This window comes from Mus caroli, unplaced genomic scaffold (assembly GCF_978045245.1).
Source record: "Mus caroli unplaced genomic scaffold, Mus_caroli_1 scaffold_15, whole genome shotgun sequence".
Lineage (NCBI taxonomy): Eukaryota > Metazoa > Chordata > Mammalia > Rodentia > Muridae > Mus > Mus caroli.
The window spans coordinates 96324601-96343603 of NW_028227270.1; the positions used below are offsets into that span (position 1 = coordinate 96324601).

Genomic DNA, 19003 nt, shown 5'->3' on the forward strand with positions numbered 1-19003 from the left:
CAGAGGTCCTTACACATCCCTACAGACTAGAAAATGAGAAACTACCTTCAACTTTCCCCCTCCAAAACAACCAAACTGCTTACCATGAAAAAGAAAATCAGTTTTCCTCTCCTCTGTCCATCATCAGTGTGCTGAATGAAATGCCAGTCTCCTTCAGACTGATGTAAAACTACCCCTCTGGTATTCAGTGGACATTCATTTCATATTGTGGCATTAACCCATTTCAACGTTTCTGCAATGTGACATACTGTGGTCTTCTAAACTTAATTCTACCAAAGGAGTAAGTACCATCCTCCTCTACTACACTGCTCCTTCAAGCCTTAATGTTTAAAATTATGATGAAAATAGACAGTTCCTGCCCTTTCCTTTGTCAGGAGGAAAGGCATACCACCCTATTATAAGTTCAAATTGTTTTTAGGTGTTTAGTTTGGGGTTAACAGGTAAAAATGTCACTTCATTCTAAATTTCCTTATTTTGTCAGTCCTTACTTTATAACCTAGGCTAGCCTTACATTAATGACAATCCTCCTGCCCTAGCATCCAAAATGTCAGGAATTTAATATAACAAAACACATTTGGTGATTCCCACTGAAAAGTAACATGCAGGGCTGCTTTCCCGATGGCAGTAGAGCAAGAAATCCCACCATGAAGTAAAAAGTCGTACTCAGTCTACAAATAAAACACTTTATTTACTGTACATTTTTTCTTTACAGAACATTTACAAAAAAGAAAAAGTATTCTTTATTCACTCTGCAAAGCATTTCCATTTTACCAGTAACAAAACTCAAAGTTACTTTTCTTCTGAATTTTCTTCTTAGAAAAAATAAAAATTCTCACATTGCTAAGCTGGGCTTAATCATTGCCAAGATGAACTTTGTCAGTTACCAGCAAATAACCAACACTAATCGGAACAGTAACTGGGAATCAGAGTGGAGCTGTGACTCATCAGGCACGGTATCCTATCAGCCGGCAAAGTTAAGTCTGATATACAACAGCTGCCATCTACTTACGTTTCTGAACTTACAGAATGTAAGACAATGCCATCTCAAGGATTCAATGGCTTACTTTTTCTCTTAATAAAATGATTTAAAATATATTGGTGCCTAATTCAAACAATAGTTAGCCCTGAGATAATGCCCATTACTTGAAATCCTGATGGCAACAATGACTTTGTTACAAGCTGAGAGGTTATGTCCTTTAAACCAAAGCCCACACATTCTGAACATAAGCATGCTTTGAATTATTACAAACACTAATTCTTATTTCTGAGGACACAAGATACAAAGTAAAACGTTAGCTGCTTTTGATGTAGTAATCATCCAGTTTATTAATTCTTCTGTATTAGACCTAGATGTCCTGAAAGGCTGAGACCTATACAAATTCAGAACTAGTGCTAACAAACGTGTAAAGCTGCAAGTATGTAAAGCTAGAAGTGGGAAGCTTTTCACAATACTACATTCAAGGTGCACAAGAGCCCCCAGTGATCACTCGGAAATCTACCACAGTCCAGTTTTTCCAACCCAACAAGGTCTAAACTTTGAGGAATAAGGTGCCCCTCTTCTGCTCTGAAAAATATTCGATCAAAACGATGCCTACAAGCAGCAGGGATCCTGAGGTTGTTATTTGCTTTCGTGTCCCATGTATACCGGCAATGTTTAGGTTTGCCTAGAAATTCCCAGGCATCAAAAACGTTGTCAGGTAAACCACCACATTTGATAACCTGGCAAGAGAAAGAATAGTATGAAAGAATATTATATATTTACTCCCTGCCCCCAATTTAAAAGGTGTCTGATATTATCATTTGTAGGTACAACTTTTGTGGTTGTTTTTCAAGACAGGGTTTCTGTGTAATCCTAGCTGTGCTGGAATTCACTCTGTATAACTCAGAGATCTGCCTGTCTCTGCCTCCCAAGTGCTGAGATTAAAGCATGGGCCACCACACCCAGCAATAAAGTATTTTAAAAAGTTGATTTCAACTCAGAAGAGAATTAGATCTTCTTATACATAGGGATGCTACAAATACCCTCAACTTTTTAAATTAGAATTCTTATAATTATTATCTTATTTTAATACTTGTTTATCTAACATATAACAGGATTTCTCCTAATAGCTTTTGTGCATATTTTAAACAAAAGCTACAACAGTGTTTTCTAACTTGTATTTCAAGTCCATAAGACTTTAGATAAAATGAATCCAAATTAATTTCCATAGCAATACTCTCCCCACAAACATTGAATCAATTCTGTTACTTACTTCTTGATCTCTTAAATTTGTATCTCCTGCAAATATAACAGTAGTTGAATCTGGAGCCTCTTGCATTTTTTGAAGAACAGTTTTTAATTGACTTATTCGTTCCGCAGAATGTTCTCTGGTACTCTCCAAATGGGATGTCATAAGGCAAAATTCATTTCCACCCAAACTCACCTAAAACAGAATAATTACAATTGAACTGGCCACTGATGCTGATAACAGGCTCCAACGCAGATTAATTAACTGGAATGTATTTACTCAACTGAAACCAGTCAGTACTGTTCCTAAATGAAGAGCAGAAGGTGCAACCCAACCCATGATAACTATTTAGAACAAGAACTATCCACAGAATAGCTCTTCTGTATGTACCCCTTCTCCAGCAGCTCCAGGCCATCCATGGCTCACACCTCTCTAGGATCCAATTCCAAGGTATACAGATGGCTAGAAAAGGTTCCAAACAAGTAAAAGGACAGCAACTTCTCCATTTCATGAAGCCATGAGTTATTTGCAAACTCAGATAACTCTATTTATTGTTCCAACAATATCCAGGCACAGATACATGGAAATAATCACTTAACTGAATGAAGTCATTATCATTTACAATGAAGATACTAGTATATAGAATGTGCTGCAATGCCTACAGAATCATTTTAATTTGTTCAAACCTATAATCTGGATCCTGCCTACTGCTTAAGCTCCAGTCAACACTCCACTACCTCTCCACACTCAGGATGGTGGTTAATATTGTCAAACTTTATAGAATCTAGAATCACCTAGAAGGCAAATCTCTGGGAATATCTAAAGAAATTTGAGATTAGCTTACTTAAGGTGGAAGCCCCACCTTAAAATGTTAATGGGCACCAGTGGGAGATGAGGTCCCAAACTAAAAAAAAGGTGGTGGTGGTGGTGGGGGGTGGGGTAAAGCAAGCTTAACAGCAGAAGTCATCACTTTGCTTTCAGTCTGTGGACACAATGTGATTAGCTGCTCCTGCCTTACCCTACAACTATGTGTCAAAATAAACTCTACTTAAGACTGCCTTTGTCAGATACTTTGTCACACTCTTAGGAAAATAACTGTTTATCACACCACCATGAACATAAGCTCATCCACACGCACAGGTTTACCCTTGCTACCATTTCCACGTCCTGCGCTGAATAAAGGAGACAGGAGAAAACAAGCTGAACGCCACATTCCCTTAATTCCTGAATTGGAGGGCAGCCTGGTCTACAGAAGCCCAGTAGGATCACACCTCCACTGCCATGCCTTCCCTCAACTGTGAGCTAAAGTACTAGTGTGTTCCTTAGAGTTATCTATGTGCTGTGTTATTTTTCTCATTGATATAACAAATGACTTGACAAATGTTCTCCATAGCCAACTGTTGTCACATTCATGAAAACATCTAATCAATTAAGAATTCAACTTTGCATTTTTTATTTTGCATTTTTGCAGATTTATTTTACATTTTAAAGTTTGCATCTAAAATTATGAGACCCAAGTTTTCCGAAACTATTTAATCAATACAGAGAACTACAGTGGGAAATGAAATCTGACTCCAAGAAGTTGTCCTGATCTCCAGACCCCACAGACAGACACAAATAGGGTTTAAAACAATTGTCCCAGTGACATGGCTCAGCAGGTAAGAGCCTCTGCCAAGTAAACCTGAGTTTGATCCCTAGAATCTGGATCCCTAAAACATGTGGTGGAAGGAGTGAACTGAGTCATAGAAGTCCTGACTAACTGATACAGACAGACAGACAGACACAAACACACAAATAAAAATGCCTTTATAAATTTATCTGTAAAGGCAATACACCTTCAAAAACCAACCAAACAAAAAACGCCCCAAACTTAAACTTACATTTACACATAGAAGGTTTCTCATCATTTTGGTATTTGGAAAAGGAATAATCTCTAGACTTTTAAATTTCACTCTTCCTTTCTTCAATAGTATAGCTGTGAAATATCCTTCTTCATTACCTTCAAACATTTGTGGAAAAAAGTATAGGGAAGAAAGTCAATTGACAAAATTGATGGACTGTGTGTTAACTGTATCTTCTACTTCATAAATGACACAATGTAATAGTTGTGCTTAATTTAAATCTGAGAGAAAAGAGCCTTTCAATTGAACAAAAAGGGGGAAATGTAGTTTGCCCTGGTATGGTTTGTATTTTGATGTTAATTCCACTTTCTCAAGAAGGGCTGCCACAACCAGGAATGGATCACATACTCAGGTAAATTCATGTGAACCTCTCCCCATTTTAACTAGTCAAATAAAGGTTAGAACCCACGATTGGCCAGTGGAAGGGAAAAGTGGGGCTGGAGGTTTTAGAGAGGCAGAAGAGATGAAGGAGGAGACAAGGAGATGGAGAGAGAAAGATGGAGGAAGAGGAGGTGGAAGGAAGATGGAGCAAAACCACATGGCCAGGAGGAGCCGCAAGTAGCAAGGGACCTCAAAGCTGAGGCCTAGTGTAGTGCTAGGCGTGCAGCTCATAAATATTTTAACTGTAATTGTGTGTTCTTTGCACGGCTTTATTGGGGTTGGATATTTACCACAACAGAGTACCTTCACTTTACCACAAGCTCCCTCACTATAACAAGGAGCAAATCATTTAAATGGGATCAAATCTTAAGCCTCTACTTTGAAGTAGGTCAACCAAGTGCTATGTTTCTGTCCCTTATCAGAGTTTAACAAGAGATACAAGTGATGTTTAAGTAAGAACAAATAGTTGATAAGGGCATGCCTCGATATTCAATTTCAGAAAATATACAAATCTAAAATTTTAGAACTTTGTTTTCCTAAAAAGAAATACCCATTTCAATTATTTTTCCATTTATTAACATTAAGCTGTAAAATAGCCTATAAATCTTTTAAGTATCTGGTGTCATGTTGAGTTTCCTCAAACCCATTTGTGCCCTTTGTAATAGCCTCTCATTTTTTTTTTTCTTCATTGATCTATTTTTCAAAGAAAAAGGTAGTTTAGGTAGCAAGAAGAGCATTACCTGTAATAATTTTGTAACTGGCTGCTCTCTTCTTTAGGTAGGCACAGTATGGGGGGATAACTTCCTGTAGAAATACCACATCTGGACTGTACCTAATTAAAAAGAGCAATTTACCAAGAGCAGCAAAGCATTCATTTTCAGCTACATAGAGAAAATTCCACAATATATGCACATAAAACAACTGTTACCTGGCCCCCTAGCACTCAATGCTCACACTGACCTCTATCTAGATATAGTTTACTACACCGTGCCATGATGACCAACAGGCTGGGTGTGTAGGGCAGTGACACTTGCCTAACAATCCCAGCATCCCCCCTACACATCACCCACACACAATACACCAGTGGAATTAAAACAGAAAACAGTATATATACTACATTAAGCGTTTGCAATCGTTATATATACACCAAGAGATGTATTCAGTGCTATGCTCTCTTCAGGTTCTCTTAAAAAGCTGTCCAGTGACAACAGCTCTAGAGAATGTGAGTGCTTTAGTCACAAAGCTCTCCTGAGGCCAAAAACAAAACTTTTAGGAAATTTTCACTTCATAACAATACTTATAAATAAAACTATGTATGTAAAGCTTACAATTCTAGAAAGAATCTCACATAAACCGGTGTTCCAATTCACCAAGACCCTCCCAGATCAAAACACCTCAACTCTTATTAAATATTTACTCAGAAACTGACCTTAAAGTCAAATTTTCAAGTATACAACTGTTGCGCTGTAGAACCATTAAAACACTTATCAAAGTCCCTACCATGGAAAAGAGAATGCTTACAAAGCTAGGCAGGAACACACCCCTCGAGCCCTCTCGGGCAGATTGCATCCATCTAATCCATCAATATTCCAGGTAATGAAAGAAATAGTGCTGTTATCTTCTAGAGGAGTTCCAGATGAACTGGCTTCTAAAATGGTTGTATCATTTGCATCCTCGTTGGTTAGATCAACACTGGTAAGATCAAAATAAAGGATTAAAAAAAAAAAACAAATTATGAATTGCTGTAGTTGGGGGTTATGGAGGCAAGAACCCCCACATTTAACACTGGAAGCTGTGGCATACTTGTACTCTCAAAACTGGGAGGCCGGGACCAGTAGATACTTGAGGCCTGTTTTACCTTAAATGGTGAGTGCATGGTCCCAGTGAGAGACAGTCTGAAAAACCAAGGAGTACTATGCCTGGGGAATCCAAATCTGACCTCTGGCTTCCAAATGTAGAGACTGTTTGAATTTTGTTGTACATGTTTGTCCTCAATTTGAAGATATAAACAAATCACTTCTAATCAGGCATTTTTGAGTACAGACTACTTTATACAATCACTGTCTTATACAGTAATTCAGTTAATCTTGATGTTTTCTTACAAGTCTAGCTGTGAACTTTGGGGCAGGAATGACAGCATTACCAATGCATGGTTAACCAAATATCCCCACTGGAAAGTACTGATTTTTCCCATTCTCCTCAGTATTTTGTGGGTTTTAACTATGGAAGCATCTTGTTTATGACTCAACTTTCATCCTGGTTTTACTGCCCGTACTTAACTGAAACATAGTTCAGTTTCAGTTTACTTTAATAGTTCTCAAAAGATTTTTCTAATTCCTCAAGCCTTAGAAATTTAGTAGTTTAAATTCCCCTACAACAGTAACTAGTCGGGTTGGAGAGATAAGAGTACCAACTGCTCTTCCAGAGGTCCTGAGTTCAATCCCCAGCAACCACATGGTGGCTCACAACCATCTGTAATGGGATCAGATTCCCTCTTATGGTGTGGCTGAAGATAGTGACAGTGTACTCATGTACATAAAATAAGTCTTTTAAAAAAAAAAAAAAAGTTACTTGTCCCACAAACAGCAGGTACTTACTTAAATATGGGTTCGTATTTTATTGTGCAGACTACAACCTGTTCTGAAATACCCAAGTGTTCATTGTCACCAATTTTACATTAGCCCTATGTTCTCCTGGAACGTTTCCAACATTCTCTGGCTACTCCCTTACTTCCCAGCACTGTAGATTATTCTAAATCCATCTCCTAGCTCACTTACTCCTGCCTAGAATCAGTCATCCTGTTCTTTCTAGTGGAGATTTGAAGCCAAGGTCTTGATGCAAGATGGTTTAGTACCAATTCTAAAGCAAAATATGAAATGTAAACACCCTCTTTGAAACAAGGTCTGGAAATGTATACCTGCTAGCCTCAAACTTACAAGCTTATAAAGTAGGAACTTTAGCAAGTATATATCCAGATTGCCTTAGGACTCAATACTTTAGCTAAGCTGGCCTCAAACCTTTGGCAATCCTGCCTCAGCTTCCCAAGTAACATAAGCTACTACATCTGGCTAAAATTCATCTGTATGTATAAAAGTATTTTTAAAGAGAACCAAAAACTATGTTTAATGCCAAGTTCCTTTTGGAACTTCACCCATCCCAGAAAGCTTTCTTTTCTAACATTCAATATTATACTTTTTCTGCAGCCTTACCAACGAGAAAAGGCTACGCCATTTCAGAGCATTGTCAGATCTCAGGCCCTTCATTTGTAACTAAAAACATCTAAGAAGAGATCCCTTTAGGAGCACTGGGTCTTTCAGAGGACTTGGGTTCAAGTCCTAGAACTGCAGCATGCATAGCTCATAACTATTTAACCCCAGTTTCAAGGGTTCTAATGCCCTCTTCTGGGGCTGGGCAGTGGTAGCACACGCCTTTAATCCCAGCATTTGGGAGGCAGAGGCAGGCGGATTTCTGAGTTCAAGGCCAGCCTGGTCTACAGAGTGAGTTCCTGTACAGGCAGGGCTATATAAAGAAACCCTGCCTGCAACCAGGCAGAGTTGTTGTCTAACCAACACACAAGTAACTGGAGGAGGTGGGGAGGGGGTACTGGATAGGTGGACTCCACTCCTTATTTATAACCTATGGAGTGTGGAGACCCAACGTTTTCTAAACAACTTTCCACATAATTTTCAGCACAACTGTTTTATGACAATTGCCCGTCTCTTCTGGCTGACACAGACAACTCCCGTGTAAGAGACTCTGGAAAGAACAGTGGCCAATTTGTGTACAAGGCCCAGTATGGCACCTTAGTTTTATTCTGCAAACTGTAGAACAACAACAATGAATATCAGAGGCAGGGCATTGAGACAACAGAAACAGCATACACTAAAAACAAATCTTAAACCTGGCTGGTATGGTTTCTAGTTCCCACAGGCTGAGGCAAGATTGCTAGGAGCTCAATGCCGGCCTGGACTACATACAAACTTGTGCCAAACTAGTCAAACTTGAGACAAACCTGTCTCAAAAGAAAAAAACTATCGTTCTTTGGCAAGAGGAGAGCAGATAAACTATGCAGAAACAAGGAGACTTACAGGTTACCATTCTTCAGGAGAAAATCTCTACCTCCATTTTTTTTTTCTAATCTCCAGTTTACATATCACCAATATTTCAGGTTAGTAAGTGTATTTCAGTAGTCAGGGTTTCACAAACCTTTAATCCCAGTACTGGGCCAATAGAAGGCAAGCCCTGACCACACAGGAGTTCCAAGTCAGCCTGGACATATGGCTCAAATAAGAAGTTCGGGTGGGGAGTGCTAGAATCAGATGCAATGCTAGCAAAAGGGAGGCTGGAAAAGAGCTGGAGGTCAGGATTATTGCAAGCCTCTGTCTCAAAAAAGAACAAATAACAGTAACATTAAACAGAAATTTCGTCCCAGTGTGGTGGTGGGCACTCTAAATCCAGCCCTTTCGATTCTGAGGCTGGTAGATCTGTGTTTGAGGCCAACCTAGTCTACACACCAAGCTCAGGTCAGCCAGGGATAAAGGGTGAGACTCTGCCTCAAAATACATAAAATAATCTGCAGGTTTTTTCTCCTCCAAAGAAATAAGATAAAATAAAATAAAATAAATCACGTTGGAAGCCAGTCCTAGTATGTGCCTTCAACGTGCCAGCACTGAGAGGGCAGAAGCAAACTGTTCTGAGTTCGAGGGCAGCTTGGTTCAAATAGCGAGTTCCAGGCCAGCCAAGCGCTACACAGTGAGACTCGTCCCAAAACAACAAAGACAAGTCCCGCTGGGAAGTGACCCTGCATCCTCGGAAGCATTCCCTCAGATTTCCAGCTCCGGGGCGCCGGCTGCCCTTTTCCAGGTCCCGGTCCTCGGACGCCCAAGCCCCTCCCCGCCCTCGGCGAGCAGCCCGCGACCCCCGTCGCTTACTAGGCCTCGGACTTGAAGGACGTGGGAGGCTGGCGCGGCCACCCTTGGTCGTTCTCTGGCAGTTCGAAGTAGGCGCTCAGAGCTTTCTGAAAAGCAAAGGCACAAGGCTGCAGGGCGCGCCCCGCCTCCCCGGGGAGAGCGGCGGAAGCGAGAGACGCGAACTGACCTGCGTCTGCCAGTCGTTCTCCGGCAGGACGCTGGGGACCATCGTGGTGTCGCATCCCCCAACCAACGCAAAGCCCAGGCACTGAAGCCGCCGCCTCTTCACCCGGTCCTCCTCCGTCTGTGCTGCTTCGGGCGCCGCCGCCGCCGGCCCTGCCGGCCCTGCGGGCTCCGCCGCATCGGAACTGCTGCCGGACGCCATCGCCGCAGGGTCCCCTCAAAACACCCGCTCTTCACGCTGCCTCCCGCGCGACTGATCGCGAACGCCGGAACCTGAGCAGGCGCGCAGCGTGCGAGCGCGTCCGCGTCAACCTTCCGGTGGAGAAGACCGCCCTCTCTGGTTCCGGGCCGCGGCCAGCGAGGCGCAGATGGGGAGGGGGAGGGGGAGGGGGGAGGGAAGGGAGGGGGCGGAGGAGGCCTGAAGGTTGCGCGTGCGCGCTGGGGCGCTAAAGAGTGAAGGTTACCCGTGATCATCTAGGACCAGGGCGACCAGGGCGCGCGATCCTTTCTCCCGAGCACGACGCGACACCGGCCGGGCTTGCAGACTTGACCTTCCACACCCTTGTCCTCTCACAAACGTCTCTTCCAGAGTTCATTCTCGCAGAGCCCAGACTCTTGCTTTGCGTCCACGATGAGCAGCATGACCCAGAACCTACGAGAAGTAATGAAGGTTATGTTCAAAGTTCCCGGTTTTGATAGAGTTTTGGAAAAGGTATATTTATTGTAGGCGAAGTCTCTGGTGAAGAGGACCAACCTAGTAAAACACTTTAGTGGCCTCTCAAACGCAGGGGAAGTGCGTGGATTCTCATCGAAACGTAAATAAGCATGTTTGGTTTGGTTTTTTTGTTTTGTTTTTTTTGTTTGTTTGTTTGTTTTGTTTTGTTGTTTTTTTTTTTTTTAACCAGCAAACTGTTGGAGTGTGCAGAGAAAAAAAGTCAGCGTACCATTTAAGGGACGCTGGAGTCTGCAGGGCTAGTATAGAGGAATTGTTTCTTCTGGGGTCAGAGTCAAGTAGGTTTGAGGTACAGAAGTGAATGTGAGAACCACCTGTACCTATGTTGTGTTTCTTGCTTTTGAGACTAGGTCTTTGTAACTAGGTCTATGTAACTATGTAACGATTGTTGGCTGAGAACTCTGGTAGTCCAGGCTGGCCTGGGAATCTACAGTTTTTTTGTTTTTTTGTTTTTGGTTTTTCGAGACAGAGTTTCTCTGTGTAGCCCTGGCTGTCCTGGCACTCACTTTGTAGACCAGGCTGGCCTCGAACTCAGAAATCCGCCTGCCTCTGCCTCCCGAGTGCTGGGATTAAAGGCGTGCGCCACCACGCCCGGCGGGAATCTACAGTTAACCAGGACCAGTGCCTGCACCCTGCCATTCCACATGAACTAACATAGACTACTGTTTTTCCAGACTTTATAGAAAGACATTATGTTCTATAGGAAGCAGTCCTCAATAAACATCAGTAGCAGAAGTCCAGTGCGTGGTATTGTCAGAGTAGAAAGACACTTTAACCTTAGAACTTGCAGACTTTTTTTTTTTAATTAAGATTTATTTATTTATTATTATATGTAAGTACACTGTAGCTGTCCTCAGACACTCCAGAAGAGGGCGCCAGATCTCGTTACGGATGGTTGTGAGCCACCATGTGGTTGCTGGGATTTGAACTCTGGACCTCTGGAAGAGCAGTCGGGTGCTCTTACCCACTGAGCCATCTCACCAGCCCCAGACTTTTTAATAAATGTTTTAATGCACGCATGTCTATTTTTCTGATTAAGAAAAAATACTTGGAAATTTAAAAAGAATTTGGGCATGAAATATATTGGTCAACAACAGGCATTTGAAATCTTTTTCCTGAACACTCCCCCTCTTAGAATTTTTTAACTATGTTCATAAAGTGTCAAAAAAATAGGAAATAACCCTTAGGTAAATATATTTAATGTTTTCCAATAGGAAATATTTAAAAACTAAGGACAGCATTTGACAGTGACTTTTGGAAAGATAATATTACCTAAAAAGAATTTTAATGATTTAAGAGAAAATTTTAATTCTTTAAAAACAACCAAAAACAACTTTATGAGGACTGGAATGTAGTTAGTCCAAGCTTGCAGGTGGGCGCCTGTCGTTGATAGGGTTCCATAGCCACTTCTCCCTAAGCTTTCCTCACGCTCCTGGGTATTAGAATATTTTGTAATGTATTTATTTGGTTTTATTTATTTATTTATTTATTTTCTATTTAAACGGGGTCTCTCTATGTAACCCTAGCTGTTCCAGAACTTGATATGTAGACCAGGTCGGCCTGGATCTCACAGAGATTGATCAGCCTCTGCCACTTGAGTATTGGGATGAATGGTATGTGCCACAGCATCTGACTGTTTTGTGTGAGATAATTTTGACATTGATTTGATTGCCTTTGAGTAGCTAATTAAAATTCTCATGCCTACGTTCAGCTTGGTGGTACCTGCCTGTAATTCCAGGCTAAGGGAGGCTGATGTAGGCCAGCTTGTAAGCTAGTTACATAAACAAATCCCTCAAAAAAAAAAAAAAAGTGAATTTTTAAAAAACACTTAATAGTTGAAAATTAGCATAAATCTCACATTTATAGTATGGCTAGCCACACTGCACAAGTTCGGTATTTATAGGTAGCAGCTAGTGACTGTTAAACTACACGGGGTCGATAATATAATAATAGTTATTGTGTGATTGATAACTTACGACAGACAGATAAGAGGTTGTTTTATGTGGGATGAGAAGCTAAGACTAAAGTATATATTTTTGTATAGTGGCTTGTATATGTGTATGTGTGGGTTTTGTGATTTCCTTTGTTTTGTTTTTTGAGACAGGATCCTGGCTGGCCTTAAACTTGTATTGACCTTCCATGCCTCTGTCTCCCGAGTGCTGGTATTACTCATGTGGTGTATTCTGTCACCAATGATTCATAAAAGATTGCTATACTTGCTGATTCTGCAAGGACTTCAACATTCTGGTCGAGTCTCGATTTCATAAGACAATACAAAACACCTAACTCTTCACTTTCCACTTTTTTTGTGCTCATGTGGCTCGGCTGGTAGAATGCTTGCCTGGCATGCACAAACCCCTGGTTTACATCTCTAGCATCACAGAAAAGCAGATGTGATAACACACACCTGTAATACCAGCAGCATTCAGGGAAGTAGAGACAGAAAGATCAGAAGTTCAAAATCATCCTCAACTTCATATCTAGTTCAAGGCCAACCTGAATTATTTAAGAGACATTGTCTCAAAAAAAAAAAAAAAAAAAGAAATTATGTCTGCATGATACATGTTTTCCTGCAGTGTAACTTTCCCTGGGGAGAAATGAACAAACCTCTGTTCACCCCAGGTAGAGTAGCAACAATAAGCCTGCTAACACAGTGACCTAGTGAGTGTTTTAGAGTACACATCACTCAGAGGCAGCTAGATCACCAAAAAGCCCACCCCTCCATGAGTGGGAACTCGGTATGGCTGCATCTCTGAAGCGCCCTACTCGCAGAGGCAGGCCAGCTAGCAGGAAACTGTCTTCCCTCCATTCTTGCAAGTTTTGTTTGCTTCCAAAAGGGAATCTTTCAAACTGTCTAATTATTGGGCAGCCTTGGAAATCCAGTCACGAGGGCACACAGTTTGCACCTCATGTTAGGAAAACTCAGGCACACTACCACATCCTGGTGAGTGAACCTGAGCTTCAGAATGCATTCAAGCCAGAGCCTGCAAAAAGAGCTTCCAGCCAGCTGCAGGACAGAACTCCGAGGCCCTGCTTTCTTTTTAGAAAGATTATTCCATTTTGTAGATAAACTATACTTTATTCAAATACCCTCTTTATAGGAACATTTGAATATAAAGAATATTGGAATACACTTAAGTGCTTATTTATAACTTTCAAGGTTCTGCAAGGAAGGCAGGAGACCTCGTAAGGGCCACCAGTGCCTTCCTAGATTCCTGCCAGAGGCTTGGGTATTTATTTTCACCAGCCTTTTCTGGCTGCCTCCTTTGGAGTCCTATCCAAAGACACATTTACAGTAATTCATAGATTCTAGTTGGCCTTTTCAATTCTAGAATTGAGCACTATTTATATAAAGCTGCACATTTTCTGAAAACTTTTTTTTGTATGTTGATTATTATTTGAGAACTTCAAATGGAATGTATTTTAATGGACTCACTCCGTAGTCCTCACCTAACTCCTCCCAGATGCGCTCCCTGCTGCCTCCCAGTGTGATGTCCTCACAGGGAACTTCCAAGGACTAAACTAAAGTTTAAAGAGCTGGTATGATTTAGAAAGAAAGCCAACCTGCAGTTGTCCTCCGTGTCCACAGGCACTCAGGCACACGCATACAAGCAAATGAGTAGATGTACCTTTTAAAGAACAAACCTCCAGGAACTTTTGGTGTCCATATGGCTCTCATGTTTCTGGACCTGGCTGGCTTTTTCCTGTCTTCACTAACTGGCCTTTATAAGAATTTCAGGTATCATTTTCCTGTAAGCCTTTCCTAATCCCTCATAAGAGCACGGCTTTGAAAGTGAGGTACGTACACTAAAACAAGAAAATAAAGGCTTCTTTTATTCTAAAAGTATCTACTTCAACAAACCTGTATCAGACTAGTTGTAGTGGCACACACCTACGATCTCAACAATCAGGAGGCTGACGAAGATGATCTAGACTTTGAAGGCAGCCCGAGCTGCACACGCAGTAAGACCACCTCTAAAAGAAAAGGGAGCAGGCAGAGAGGCAGACTTCCATTCATGCTGTCAACAGTCACTTTCCGCTGCAACTTTATATGCCTGACTTCGGACTGAGCTCTGAAAAAGCAGGCATTAAATGTCCCTCATGTGGCTGGGGCTGGTGTCACATCTGGAAGGGAGACAAGAAGATCAGGAGCTGAAGGTCATCCCAGCACTGAAGATTCGAGACTTAATCTCCAAACAAAAAGGAAACTCATCCCTTTTGCCCTGCCAATCCTTGACTTAAAAACTCATGTTGAGTGTAGCTCACTTATAGAATACCTGGCCAGCATACATAGTAAGGCCCTGGCCTACATTCCAGACCTCCCTGCTGTGTAGCATTGGTTTGTGAGAATGTCCCCTGGCTGGACTCTTTATTGTAATACAGACAGGCAACGCTGACATTTTCCTGTTTATTTACCTGTGGCATAAAACACAGCATTGTTTGAGGTGGCTTGTTTCATTTCAGTTTTTTCCTTTTCATGGTCTTTGTAGTACATTTAGAAGTTACATAGTCTCTGATTTTTAAGCCAATGATTGGAATCGGGAATAATAGCGTGTGCCTATAATCCCAACACAGGGTGGAGGCTGGGGTGTGGGGGGAGGGGTTTCTCAGAGATAGAGTCAGTTTGACTGTAGGAGACCCTGTCTCAAAAATTAAAATATTGACAATAGGAGGTGTTTGCATATGCTCAACCCAGGGAGTGGCACTATTAGGAGGTGTGGTCTTGTTGGAATAGGTGTGTCACTGTGAGTGTGGGCCTGAGACCTTCATCCTAGCTGCCTGGAAGTCAGTCTTCCACTAGCAGCCTTCAGATGAAGGTGTAGCTCCTCCTGCACAGGCCTGCCTGGATGCTGCCAGGCTCCCACCTTGACAATGGACTGAACCTCTGAACCTGTAAGCTGCTCCAATTAAATGTTGTCCTTTCTAAGACTTGCCTTGGTCATGGTGTCTGTCTACAGCAGGAAAACCCTAAGACAGGAGGTACACATGAAGGTGACAGGCCTCGAGCAATGCCGCAGTTCTGTCACATATGAGGTGACCCTGAAGTGAGCTACTGAGTAGGTCAGCAAAATGGAAGTTATCTACGTAGCATTTGATAGTTAGACATCATATAGTCGACATTTTTGTCAAGCCACATGTGCTACAGAGGCCCCCTGAGTTTGATATTAGAGGTGAAAATTTCCTGCAGGTTAGGTAGTTGGCTTACAATTGTTTGTAACTCCATCTCCAGACAATCTTACACCTTGTTCTGTGCTCAGAAACTACATGCCGTGTGCACATACTTACAGACCCACACATAGAAGTGTAATTTAAAATAAAATACATACCTTTTAAAAAAAAAGGATTTATTTTTATATGAGTACATTGTAGCTCAGACACACCAGAAGAGGGCATCAGATCCCATTACCGATGGTTGTGAGCCACCATGTGGTTGCTGGGAATTGAACTCAGGACCTTTGGAAGAGCAGTCAGTGCTCTTAACTGCTAAGCCATCTCTCCAGCACCTAAAATACATACTTTAAAGAGATCATTGTTGTAGCGCACCCCCCCCCCCCGCCCCACAAGCCTTGACTCAGCAAGTCCTCCTCCATGCTAGAATCACAGGTGTGTGCCTCTAGACCAAGCTTCCAGCTTCACAATCACTCTTGCCCTGCTGTTTGTATCTGAGCTGTTCTAATACCACAGAATTAATGTTGTTTTCTTTTCTTTTCCTATTGAATATTTAGGTGACGCTTGTCTCGGCTGCTCCTGAAAAACTAATCTGTGAGATGAAGGTGGAAGAGCAGCATACTAATAAGCTGGGTACGCTCCATGGAGGCTTGACAGCAACCTTAGTGGACAGCATCTCCACCATGGCTCTAATGTGCACAGAAAGAGGAGCACCCGGAGTCAGTGTGGACATGAACATAACGTATGTATCCAGAGGCCATCCCAGATAATTTCTCAAAAACAAACAAACCCCAATATTCATTTCAGATAACTTATACTATATTGTTTAGGGAATAATGACAAGAGTCTGTACATTTTGGGGACAGGTGTCCCTTTTCGTCGACTACCTTCAATCCACAGTTGTTTAAACTCACGATTTTTTGTTTTGTTTTGTTTTTCGAGACAGGGTTTCTCTGGATAGCCCTGGCTGTCCTGGAACTCACTCTGTAGACCAGGCTGGCCTCAAACTCAGAAATTTGCAACAGGGCGAGCACAGGTACCAGGAAGGCATCCTGACTCTCTCCTAGGACTACTGTATAAATGGCACAGCAGTGTGTGCTCTAGACCCCGGCCTGTCACTATTGGAAAATGTTTGTAGAAGCCACTTCTCCAAAATGGGAAATTTGAGTTCCATAGTTAGGCATGGTGGCTCATATCTGTAATCCCAGCCCTTGGGAGGCTGAAGCAAGAGAATCTTCAGTCCACGCTTAGCCTAGGCTACAAAACAAGACCCGGTTTCCAAAAACAAACACAAGAACCTAGAACCTTGTCAGTTTCTCTTAAACCCGGGAATAAGCAGAGATCAGTAAGTAAATCACAGGACAAAATATGGAAGACAAGATGGACAGAAAAGAGACTGCGCTGAGCCATATCCAGTGGGAGTTATTTTACCTTGTGTGGTAAACAAGCCCAACAGTGAAAGTTTTACATGAAGGCTCTTATAAATGGGCAGAAGTGGTGGAGAGATAGCTCAGTGGTTAAGACCTTAGTGGTTCTTGTAGAGGACCTGAATTTGGTTCCCAATACCCACATCAGATAGACTGCCGGTAACTCCAGTCCAGAGAGACCTGACACCTCTGGCCTCCTTGGACACTCATATGCACATATCCACATGGGGTACATGCATAACGAAAATAAGATGGGGCTGGAGAGATGGGTTGGTGGACAAGCATCAGAAACAACTTGTGGGGCTAGAGAGCTGATTGAGTGGGTAAGTGCGCTTGCTGCCAAACCTGCTGACATGCGATTGAACCCTGGAACTCACATAGTAGGAGGAAAAAAAATCCCCACAACTCCCATAATGGAAGGAGAAAACTGGCATTGTCAAGTTTCCTGCTGTCCTTTACACAAACACCATGATGTGCACGAGCACACACACAAAATAATGCAAATGTAATAATTAAGAAGCCCTACAATTGCTTGTGAAATGGATCTTGAATTGCATGTTGACCTGAACATTTATGGGTTTGGTGTATCTAGACGGGTGTATCTACACCATCCTCATGCATACAGGACAGCTGTATATGCTCTTTATTTCTGATGGCTAAAAACTTCATATTCACTTCACCTTCTTGTAGTTTCTTTTATGAGTATGTATCAGAGTACATGTGTGTATAACAACCACATATATACAGGAACCAGAGGCTGGAAGAATCAACAGATCCCCTGGAATTGGAATTACAGAGGGTTGTGGGCTTCCATTGTGGGTGCTGGGAATTGAACGTGGGTCTTCTAGAGCAGCCAGTCCTCTTAGCTTCTGGGACATCTCTCCAGTCCACTCCTTGTAGTTCTTCTGTCATTTTGGAGTTGAATAAAGTATGCTGATAAGCTATAGACATCCAGGTACTTCCCTTAGGAAGCTAAGCAGATTAAATGAAAGCTAGAGGTAACTGTTCAGTGGTTTCAAATAGGAAATAGAAAACTTTTTTAAAAAGGCATGGAAATCCCATTTTTATGTGAAAAGAAACCCATGGATAAATGAAGGATGGATCAGGTAGACCCCCATGCAGCCCAGCCATTTGAATCTGGTACCAAAATTATTTGTAGGTTGCTACACAGGAAAGCTGGTAGGACTGTCACAATCTTTCAATAGTTCCTTACCATAAACTATATTTAAACCTGTTTTCTCTCAAGGTACATGTCACCTGCTAAGATAGGAGAAGAAATAGTGATCACAGCACATATTCTGAAGCAAGGAAAGACACTTGCATTTGCCTCAGTGGATCTGACCAACAAGACCACAGGAAAATTAATAGCACAAGGCAGACACACAAAACACCTGGGGAACTGAGAACAGCGGGAAGACCCGAAGAAGCCCAACAACGCCAAGTATGGTTTGTGAGCAACTTTCTGAAATAAATTATCAAAACCAGAAGTAGCTAAGGAAGTATTTTCTTTGGAGGGGGGAAAAAAAACCCTAAGAAACCAAAATGAAACTAATATGAAAGTTAGGGAGAGGGGTTATTTCTTCTGAAACAGAAGTCTGACTGTTCTAGAATTATGTAGACCAGGCTGGCCTGGAACTCAAGAGAGCTGCCTTCCTCTGTCTCTGAGTGCTGGGACTAAAGGCATGCACCACAACACCTAGGTGGGTGAATCTTTTTCTTTTGAAGCATCTTGTTTAGATGAAGTGCCTGATGATTGGATGAAGTAGTTCTTGGCTCAAAGTTTTGAGTTTTGGTATTTGAGTCTGGCTTTATAACACCAGGATGGCCTTGGGCTCAGTCTTCTGCCTCAGCCTCCTGAGTGTTGGGATTATAGGGAGGAACCACCTTTGTGCCTGGCTAGTTTGCTTTGGGTTGTATAGGTTTGGGTTTTTGTTTGTTTTTTGTTTTTTTTTTATTTATTCAAGTTCCACACCATGCACCCCAGTCCTGTTCATCTCCCCATCCCCTCTTCACCCTTACAGTCTCCCAACCAAAATAAAACACACATATACACAAACCAACAAAGCATAGA

At 42.0% G+C, this 19003-nt stretch overlaps 2 protein-coding genes across 3 annotated transcripts; one reads left to right on the plus strand and one right to left on the minus strand.

Annotated features, from left to right (window-relative positions):
- Positions 1-663: 663 nt before the first annotated feature.
- On the minus strand, positions 664-9885 carry Tdp2 (tyrosyl-DNA phosphodiesterase 2). The gene is made up of 7 exons (XM_021180297.3): positions 9608-9885; positions 9442-9527; positions 6032-6202; positions 5251-5342; positions 4109-4227; positions 2253-2423; positions 664-1719 (listed from the first exon to the last, which is right to left on the minus strand). Exons 1-7 carry the CDS (start codon positions 9803-9805, stop codon positions 1444-1446), a joined length of 1113 nt encoding a protein of 370 aa, XP_021035956.1. The 5' UTR covers positions 9806-9885; the 3' UTR covers positions 664-1443.
- Positions 9886-10005: 120 nt separating this feature from the next.
- Acot13 (acyl-CoA thioesterase 13) lies at positions 10006-18419 on the plus strand. 2 transcript variants are annotated; one of them, XM_021180483.3, is made up of 3 exons: positions 10006-10315; positions 16063-16247; positions 18179-18419. In XM_021180483.3, exons 1-3 carry the CDS (start codon positions 10235-10237, stop codon positions 18333-18335), a joined length of 423 nt encoding a protein of 140 aa, XP_021036142.1. In that variant the 5' UTR covers positions 10006-10234; the 3' UTR covers positions 18336-18419. The 2 variants fall into 2 exon arrangements, with proteins under 2 accessions (XP_021036142.1, XP_085687333.1); XM_085831207.1 differs by lacking the exon at positions 10006-10315 and adding an exon at positions 11849-11949.
- The last annotated feature ends 584 nt before the right edge of the window (positions 18420-19003 follow it).

What these genes read in the sequence shown, in the direction of transcription:
- Acot13 (XM_021180483.3), top strand. Translation starts at nt 10,235, where the DNA reads ATGAGCAGCATGACCCAGAACCTACGAGAAGTAATGAAGGTTATGTTC. An exon ending in TTGATAGAGTTTTGGAAAAG is followed by an intron (nt 10,316 to 16,062) that starts GTATATTTATTG and finishes TTGAATATTTAG; the next exon opens with GTGACGCTTGTCTCGGCTGC. An exon ending in AGTGTGGACATGAACATAAC is followed by an intron (nt 16,248 to 18,178) that starts GTATGTATCCAG and finishes TTTTCTCTCAAG; the next exon opens with GTACATGTCACCTGCTAAGA.
- Tdp2 (XM_021180297.3), bottom strand. Translation starts at nt 9,805, where the DNA reads ATGGCGTCCGGCAGCAGTTCCGATGCGGCGGAGCCCGCAGGGCCGGCA. An exon ending in TCCTTCAAGTCCGAGGCCTA is followed by an intron (nt 6,203 to 9,441) that starts GTAAGCGACGGG and finishes TGATCTTACCAG; the next exon opens with TGTTGATCTAACCAACGAGG. An exon ending in CAGTTACAAAATTATTACAG is followed by an intron (nt 4,228 to 5,250) that starts GTAATGCTCTTC and finishes AAATGTTTGAAG; the next exon opens with GTAATGAAGAAGGATATTTC.